Here is an 8,846-nt window from a genome sequence, read left to right as displayed (position 1 = left end):
GACTCCTCTCTCGTTACTCATCATGGGGACAACTCCTGAGCTGCGTGGCCCCAAAGAAAAGTGCTGGGGTCCCAGCCCCACACGCCAGAGTGTGGGCTTCCCACAGTGAGGACGGTGTGTCAGGATACGAGAGCCCGGAGAGCCACCAGCGCCCCGGAGCAGCTCTCCTTTCTAGCGGAGCTGGCAAGAGCTCGGCTGGGCGGCGCGGTGCAGGAAGGGATGCTGCCCTGCAGCCGGGAGAGGTCCAGAAGGGTTGGTGGGAAGGGAGCCTGCGCTGCCTGGGGAAAGGTGAGGAACGTGGTCTTGTAAACCATCTTTCTGGCTGGGAAGGCAGGGAATGAGCAAAGTTGGAGCAGGGATAATATGGGGACCAGTTAGGCAGCTGCACGGTCGGAGTCTAAGGCTGCGGCTCGTGAAGGGAGGACGGGAACTGCACTGCAGCCTGTGAATGCAGATGGAGGGGATGAACGCGAGTCTCCGGGCAAAGATGAGCTGAGTCAGGAAGGCGCAGTGGGGACAGGGCCCGTGGTGCAGCGGGATAGACTGGAGGCAGCTCAACACGGACCCTCACAGTGGTTTGGTTCGGGCATTTGCCAGCGTGTGCAGAAGCGGGGTGGTGGTGGGAGCAATGCTGAAACCCTCGGTGGGGGCCTTCCTCTGTGCAGGGATGGCCATGGACGGAGTGTGACACCCAGGTGGGGAATGGCCAGGGCCGGAGGCAGAGATCTGCAGTGCTGCTGGCCGGGCTCCCATCCCTGGTCACTGCTGACACTGCCACCAGGTATTTCACTTCTCCAGAGCAGCACCAACTGCAGCACCAACTGCATCTGAGCAGACACGGATCACTTTTAGAGTCCATTTTGTCTCATAACCAGAGATTTAAAAGTTTCCTTCCATAGCGAATGAATGCTAAGAGAGAAGCTCATGCCCTGGGGACTACCTCAGGATTTGGGCTGGCACACCGCTCTGCTCCGAGGGCCATGATAGCTGACCCCTCTACTGGAGTGCCAGCCTATTAACCCGAATCCGTCTCTGGCGAGAGAGCCGGGCGCAGGCCGGTGCTTCGGCAGCGACTTGCAGGCCTGAGGGTCGTGCTTATTCACCTGCCGTCCCCAGGGATGCAGCCTTGTCTTTCACGGGGCGGGAACGGCAGCCCCCCAGCTCTCCGCTCCGGTGCTCCGGGGCGAGGATACACCCGGCCACACGCACCCGAGCCCGCTCGCCATCGCTCGCGACACACGAGGCTCACCGCAACAGCGGGGCTCTCAGCTCCGCCTGCCCCCGCAAACTGGGGGCTGCCCCCACTTCCCCGCCCCGCTGCCCCCCCCCCGGGTGGGGGGGAGCCCCTCTGCGGGCGTCAGGCTGCGGGCAGAAGTGGCGGGCGGGAGCTGAGGACACCTGCAGCGGAGCCCGGCGGCTCGCAGGCTGCCCCGCTGTCCCCCGGGAGCCCCGCACCCCCGCCGCCCCCTCCCGCCGGCCGGTGCAGCCCCCCGCCCCTCCGCGCCCGCGGAGCCCCCTCCCGCGTGGGGCTGCCCAGCGGAGGCGGCGGAGCCGCGCCGCCCCTGCCGCATTGGTTTGCGGCGGAGCCCGTCACCGCCGCGGCGCCGAGATTGGCCCCCGCAGCCGGCGGCGGGGCCCCCCCGGGCCTGCCTCCACCCCGCCCGCCGTGCGCCGCGGCCCGGGCACGGGCACGGGCACTGCGCTCCCTCCGCGCCGCTCCGCGCCGCTCCGCTCCGCTCGGCCCGCAGCGGGGGCAGGGCCGGGCCGGGCCGAGCCGGGCGGGTGGCGCGCCCGCCGCACCGCACCGCACCGCACCGCACCGCGCCGCGCCGCGCCGGCAGCGGGGATGTGAGCGGAGGCTCCGCCGGCAGCGCCCGCCGCTCCGCGCCCGCTCCGCGCCCCGCCGCGCCCCGCCGCCCGGCTCGGGAAGATGCTGAGCAGGTGGATGAGTGGCAGCAGCAGGAACCTGGACCGCGAGTACAACTGCACCGTGCGGCTGCTGGACGACAGCGAGTACACCTGCACCATCCAGGTCAGCCTCCCGCGGGGCCGGGGGGCGGCGGGGCCGGGACAGCCCCGCGCCGGGGTCGCGCTGCCGCCCGGAGCCGGCAGACAAAAGGAGCGGAGCGGCGGGGGGCGGCCCGGTCCTGCCCCGCCGCCGCGAACAAAGGCGGACCCCCCCCCCCCCCGCTCCCGCCGCCCGCGGCCCCCCGGCTCTCGGCAGGCGACCGGAGCTTCGCTGCGGGAGACGGGCCGCGGCTGCCGGCGGCGCGGAGCCCCGGGGCAGAGTCGTGTCCCCCCCCCCTTCCGCCGCCCCCCGCCGCGGAGGCGTGCGGGCACGGCGCGGAGAGCCGCCCGCCGCCCTCGGAGCGCAGCCGGAGCGGGGCAGGGGCAGCCCAGCGCGGCCGCCCCGGGGCCGGGGAGCGCCTCGGCCGTGCCCCGCGGAGCCGGGCGGTTGCTCGCTCTCCTCCGCCGGCTGCGGAGGCTCCGCGCACCGCGGGGGGGGGGGGACTTCGGCGCGAAGCGGAGTGAGCGGAGTGCGGGGGACGCTGCCGGCGGGGCTGGACTCTCCGCCGCATCCCGCGGTGCCCCGCTCTGCCTCCCTCATTAGCGCCCAGCTCTGCCCTGATGAGGGCTCTGGGTTCGTAACAGTTCAGAGCGGAGGGACGGGGTGCGCATCCACCGCGCCCCGGGTGCCGGACCCGGCAGCACCGCGACCCGGACCCCGACCCGGACCCGGACCCCGACCCGGGGCCGTCGCCCCCCCGCCCGCTCGCCGCCTCGCTGCCGGGGTGCGCGGGGCCATCGCTCCGGCCGCAGCGGCGGTGGGATGTCGTATTTCTAAAAACTGGCGGGCCGGGCTGCGGGTCCCCGCCGCGGCGGGCCGGGGGCCGGGGCCTCGTGGCCGGAGGGCTGCGGGGCACCCCCGGCTCCGGCCGCTCTCGCTCTCCCTGCCCGCAGTTACCGGCACCGCTGCCAGGGCGCTCGGCGGGGGCAGCGCCGGGAACCCGCCCGCTGGGGCACTCGCAACTCTTCCTGCTGGCATCGGCTGGCTTCAGCCCAGCCCGGAGGCAGGGGACAGTTCAGGGCAGAGCTTTGAGGAAAGGTGACTCGACACGTAAATAGCACCGAGTCCCCCCTTGCAGCCCTCGCTGGCTCTCCCCGGCTCTCCCTGTCCTGCGACTCCGAGGAGGAGGAGGGAGCATCTTCTCATTTACCGGCAGAAACACGCTTTAAATGCTCACGCGAAAGAATGGTTACCGAGGAGTGCTGCAGGCTGTGGGAGGCACCGTCAGTTTTTGCTTAAATAGTCTAAAATAGATAAATACGGTGTTTTGTGCAACGAAAACGCTCATGCCGCCCGTTCCTCCCTCGCCTCCCCCGGCCGGGCTGCGAAGGGTGACCCGGCAAAGAGCGGTAACGGCACCTCGCTTCTTCTGCATGAGCAAACCAAATTCGTCTCTCAGAGGTTGTTTTTAATACAAATTAAATGGCAAACTGTAGCTTGGGAGAGAAACTGTAGGCAATGCAGTTTAGAAAAATCTGGATTTTCTGGCCTTAAGATAATTTAACAAGGTGTCGTCATTTTGCATGTCTTTTTTTTTTTTTATTAAGAGAAAATACTCCTTGATCACGTATTTCAGTGGCTTCTTTTATGTTTAGCATAGTAAATAGTGAATCCTGGTATTTAGCATGCATGTCCTAAGGTATAAAGAATTAGCTCGTCTTACTCTGACAATCAAGGTTACCCCAGTTAAATATTTGTTTGCTATTGCTCTCGTGCTGCCTCATAAGCCAAGTCTTTACAGTCCGTGCAAAATTAAAGCGTACATAGCAGGAATGTAGAATGTCTCGCAAGTGAGAAAAACCGTCACCGCACAGGCTGCGAGCGGTGAATGAGTTTTGAAGGTCATTCCCTCACGAGCGCAGATATTTCACGTCTTGCTGGGATCCATAGTGTCTCCTCACCCAGGCTGCTGCTACGCCTGTTGTTTCTAATTTATGTATTTCTATTTTTACTTAAATATGCAGAAACCGTCCAAAGCATAAGTCATCATTTTCATACGCAGTGCTGTTAATCACGGCGCACATCTGGGGAGTGAAGCTGCTCGCTGGAAGTTTGTAACGTGTGTTTTTGCCGCTGTACCCATGTGTTTGTGCTGCTCGCCCCGGCAGCGTGTGGGGATGCAGACGGGCTTTATACCCTCCCTGAAGCGTGGCCCGTCTGACATGGCATCTGCCTTCTCCATTGCTGGGGAAGAGAAAGAAGCACTGGGAGGCAGAGCTGATTTTAAGAGGTCTTATTTACGTTTGAGATAATGGCACTGGTTGAACCTGTCAACAAAATTAACCTCTGGCTGTGCTTGATAAAGGCGTGTGAGTAGGGGTGCGGTGCTGCTAGATGATACCTGAATATTCTCTTTCTAAATAAAGCCTTTTTTATTTGATTATCCGAAGTTTACTTTGGTGATATTCCCACGTTGAATGAACAGCTCATTGTCTGAGCTTGGATGAATCCTTCTTCTCTTTTGCCCTAATTTTCTCTCCCGAACAGCCCGTCCGAGCAGGCAGAGGAGCCTGGAGAGCTCGTCCCCGGGTCCCCCGGCCCGGGCGGGCTCAGGGACGGTGTTGGGGGGACAGAGCTGCTGTGGGCAGAGGCAGCGTGTGCAGTGGGTCAGGGCAGCTGGGCCGGCACCTCCATAAGTGGTTTTGTTGGGGTTTTTTTGTGTATTCCAGTAGTTTGCTACTTTTGGAGAGGACATCGTCCCAGCATCCGTCTCCGCTGGGTTCTGGGGGACGGTCTCTGTCTGCCGGCGAGCAGGGCCGTGCGTCTCAGCCACTTGCTGGGACTCGGGGGCTCCCGGCAGCTGCCTGAACAGGAAGATGTTGGGCTTTCTTGACTCAGAAAAGCTGGTATTTTAATCATATTACCTGCCACAGAGGCACCTTTTAAAGCAATGAAGGTGGTAGTTTGCAGTTGTGGGGCCCATCAGATGTGAGAAGGCGGCAGTGCCCACTAACGCTCCGTCCCCGGCATCGTGCTGACTGCTGGCCACGGGTGCTGGGGACCCCACTCCCATGGGTGTCACTGCCCCGAGACGCGTCCCCAGGGAGCGGCTTGGCTGGCAGAGAGGGGCAGCCATTCCCGAAGGCTTTTTGCTCATCTCCATGGCAAGGGTCTGGGCTAGCAGTATATTGAATTTATATTTACCACCTTGTGCTCCGTGTCTCCAAACACAAGTGCGAAGCAGTTTGCCAGCGAGGCAGCCTTGCAGCCGTTGTTAGAATAAAGCGAGCTTTGAAAAAACGAAGCAATGCTCTTGCGCTGCGGTTTTGCTGTGACTGAGCTGCTTGTCTGAGGAAATGTTTTAAATTCTTCACTGTGGTGTCAGTGGTGGTATAAAAGGCTTGAAATAATTAATGATTTGCCATTGCTCGATGCGTCAAGCATTTTCCTGAAAAGACAGTGGCGTTTTGCTTCAAACCTCAGTAGTACTACAAGAACGTGGAGATGTGAGAAAATAAATATAAAAATACGGTTTCTTGGATTCAGAATGTAAGAACTTTCTTGCATAAGACTGGAAATAAATGAAAAGCTCTTGACTATGCTCTTGGACAAACCTCACGTTTTCCACATGAAGCACAAAGTTCATTAGGAGACCTGACAGGATCATTAATAACAGGCAGTCAACACAAAGGGGAACCTTGGGTTTTTGCAGCGCTGGCTACTGTGAAGGTTATTTGTTCATTATCTTTTTATCTTCTGAGAGTTTCCAATTGCTTTTGCCGGGAAATAGGTTAGCAGACTGCTGCTTACGCAGTGGGGTCCCTTGTCTGAAGTCCTGAGCACAGGTGATCTGCACCGGAGGTTGCTCTGTGCTGCCGAGAGCGCCAGAAACCCCGAGGCTTCGTGCCGAGGAGTTTACGTCTGCTCCCAGAGCCTTCCCTTCTCGCCCGCAGCCTGAACCCGGGGTGCAGTAACAGGGACTGCTGCCAAACCCCTTGTCAGAAAGGCGGAGTAAGACGGACTTCGGGTCCGAGGCTGTGGGTCGGGCTCTCTGAGCATCGCCTGGTCTCCGGTCCGGCACTGGCGAGGCTCCGGCAAAGCCACTGCAGCACCGCCAGTGCGTTGTGGTAGCGAGGAGAAGTCCATCAGCAAAGCCTCGGGGCTGCGGCGGGTGCAGGATCGCACCCCTCCCAGCCTGCGGGTCCCAGGGATGGTGAAAGCAGTACCGGCAGGTTTCTGTGGCCAGTTTGCTGTTGACTCTATTCAAAGTAATGCTTTTATTTTTAGCATTGAAAATGTATTTGCAACAGAAACCTATCGTTCTCGCTCAGCTGTCTCTCAGTAGAGCTGCACGCTGTCAGGGCAGCGCCCTTCCTTCCCTGCTCCAGCATTTGCAGACACACGGTTTGTGGGCTCGGAAGAAAACTGCCTGAAATGCACTGGAAGTTTCAAGACGAGGTAACGGTCAAAGCTGAGAGTTTCTTGCGTTTCATCTCCTTTTTTCCTTTTAAATTTATTTCCAAGTATGTAATTTTAAATACAAAGGATGCAAAAGGCAGCTGAGGAAAATATCCACTAAATGTCCACTGGAAAACTAATGACATATTTACTCTCATTTTAATGGGAGGCAGAAACACAAGTTGTTATGGATACCCACTGCAAATATTTCTAGTGCTGCTATTTCTTCACCAGCTGAAATGTCCATTTCCTGTTAGCTTTTCATGCCTGTTTTACAATGTTACCTGCTGTGAAACTGCCGGCTATCCCCTCTTAGGAGCCAGTTGCCTGAAAGAACTCCTTTGCTTATCACTTTCCCATATAAGATGTTGAAGATAAATATAGGTAGATATATATACACACACACACACGCACGCATGCGCACACACACACGGTAATACCATTGTAGAAAGATATGTACAATAGCATCATGAAAGAAGAAATTTTCTGCTTCTGTCATGTAAAAATTGGGTAATGCACAGTAGGAGGCTTTTTTTAAGGTGTCTGGGGAATACTAACAGTGCCTTGAGCAGCCCACTTATTTTTGATTTTTGACTCGCTCTTCAGCAGCTCAGAGGGATCGGGTATATGGGAATGACGTCTGTGGCCATGTTCCAGCACAGCCAAGATTTGCACGACCCCGTACAAGACTAGAGGCACCGAAAGTGTCTGTGATCCCTCTCTTGGTACGCTGGCACATCTGCTTTCTAGCTGAAACCTTGCAGGTTGGCTTCTCCTGGAAGCCGTGTATGAAGATGGGCAAAGACTGTGCAGCAAGGAAGACCCTCACTGAGATGCCGTCAGTGGTAGCGGGCAAGGTCCTGATGGCGATGCCATCGGTCTGTGGAAGCTCCTCCACAGCTCGCGTAGGGGTGGGTGTCCTCTCCGGGGTGCGTAGCATCACGGGTGAAGGTGGGTTCCGAAGCATGGGTAGGGGCACTGGGAGTGGCCTCTGCCTGCGCAGCGTGGGGTGAATTTGGGTGTCAATGGAAAGTGGAGGCCTTGTTGGCCTGGGGGGTAGCTACTCGGTAGCCGCCAGGCACTTGGTCCTACGTGTTCGAGGATGGTGTGTGCTTATCTTTGTCTTGCGCTATGTGAGGTGGGAGTTGGCCAGTGGGAAAAACCAAACCCTCTGGTACCCTCAACACTTCACCCAGCTGGGGGACTTGTCGGAATGTCACGTACCCCGTGGTGAGCAGAGTTGGTGCAGGACTGATGGGAATCCTGACACGCAGAGCAGAGCACGTGTGTGCTCCCACCGAAACAGGAGCAGTCCCTCTGCCTTCTGCAGGGCGGCCGTGTCTCCGAGTAGGGGGTGGCATTGTAGAGCAAACCCTCCAAAATCGCCACGCTCCTGGTTTCCAAATGGCAGAGGAAGCGTGGTGCTCCTGTCATTTGTTAGAAATGACAGCGCGTTACTGGGGAGGGCTGGGGGACGAGCAGGGATTTGCCATGCGAGAAGTGCTGTACTTTATTTGCTCTCAATTTTGTCAAGCATAGACAATACCTTGTTAGCGCAGGGGTCAGACGTTGGTGCTGTTGCAGAGAGAACTGAACGGTGCTTCTGTCATCAGCCACTTGTTTGTGGTCAAAAAACCCCAATTATTGTTTGGTTACAGAAAGCTTTGGAGTTGCTTCTGCAAATAAGAAGCTTTCAGGTCAAATTCTTTTCTTTGAAATTTTTCCAGAGTAAATTATCATAGCAGTATGAGAGCAATTTCATACTGATGGTCTGGAATTGCCTGCAAAGCTGATGAATCCACAGCGAGCGTCTGCAGAGACTGTGGCTCTTGCATGGCAAGGAAGAGATGGGGAGCAGGCTCGGACGGGTGCAGCCACGCCACGGTTAACGTGCGCGTGTGCGTGGGCCTGAGTCTGTCCTGCCAGGGCTGGGGGGATGATTTGAAAGGATGGGACTAAATCCCCTCTTGTGGCAGGATTTGTAGTTAGTTACTTCTGGTTGTTGTTCCTACCAGCCTCTTATAGAAGCTTCAGAACTCAGGAAAATACATCCCAATTTGTTTCTTCATCAGCCACCTCTTGTGGATTCTCCCCTTGTGTTCCCAATGGAGTTACAGCTGCTGTGGCTCTTGGTGACTTTCTAAAATCTACTCAAGTTTATGTGGCACCTTCATCATCCCAGGAGATGTTTTTGCTTGTTTTGCTTGCTCCCTCACCATGTCAGCAGAGCTCTGCCAGCTGCCGCCAGAGCCCAGGAGAAAGGCAAACCCACCGTCTTTGGTCACGACAGAAAGGAATTAATACTTTGAACGTTTTTTGGAGCTTTCGCCTAAGCACGGCAACATCTTAACCAACCCTAATTTTGCACGAGGCGCTGTTA

General features: G+C 57.9%; 1 protein-coding gene across 5 annotated transcripts in view; it reads left to right on the top strand.

Moving 5' to 3' along the window:
* Positions 1 to 1,678: 1,678 nt before the first annotated feature.
* Positions 1,679 to 8,846, top strand: part of FRMD5 (FERM domain containing 5) — a 115,006-nt gene continuing 107,838 nt past the window's right edge. For all 5 annotated transcript variants that reach the window (XR_012043824.1, XM_072870473.1, XM_072870471.1 and 2 more), the window contains exon 1: positions 1,679 to 2,032. Coding sequence is in view for 4 of the 5 variants with exons in the window: in XM_072870473.1 (XP_072726574.1) it covers positions 1,931 to 2,032 (102 nt within the window). In the remaining variant the exon portion in view is untranslated. The remainder of the gene's footprint in view (positions 2,033 to 8,846) is intronic.

The sequence above is a fragment of the Ciconia boyciana genome, chromosome 8, assembly GCF_034638445.1.
Source record: "Ciconia boyciana chromosome 8, ASM3463844v1, whole genome shotgun sequence".
Lineage (NCBI taxonomy): Eukaryota > Metazoa > Chordata > Aves > Ciconiiformes > Ciconiidae > Ciconia > Ciconia boyciana.
Note: the sequence above shows the minus strand (reverse complement) of the source record. Positions and strands in the feature narration are given on the sequence as shown.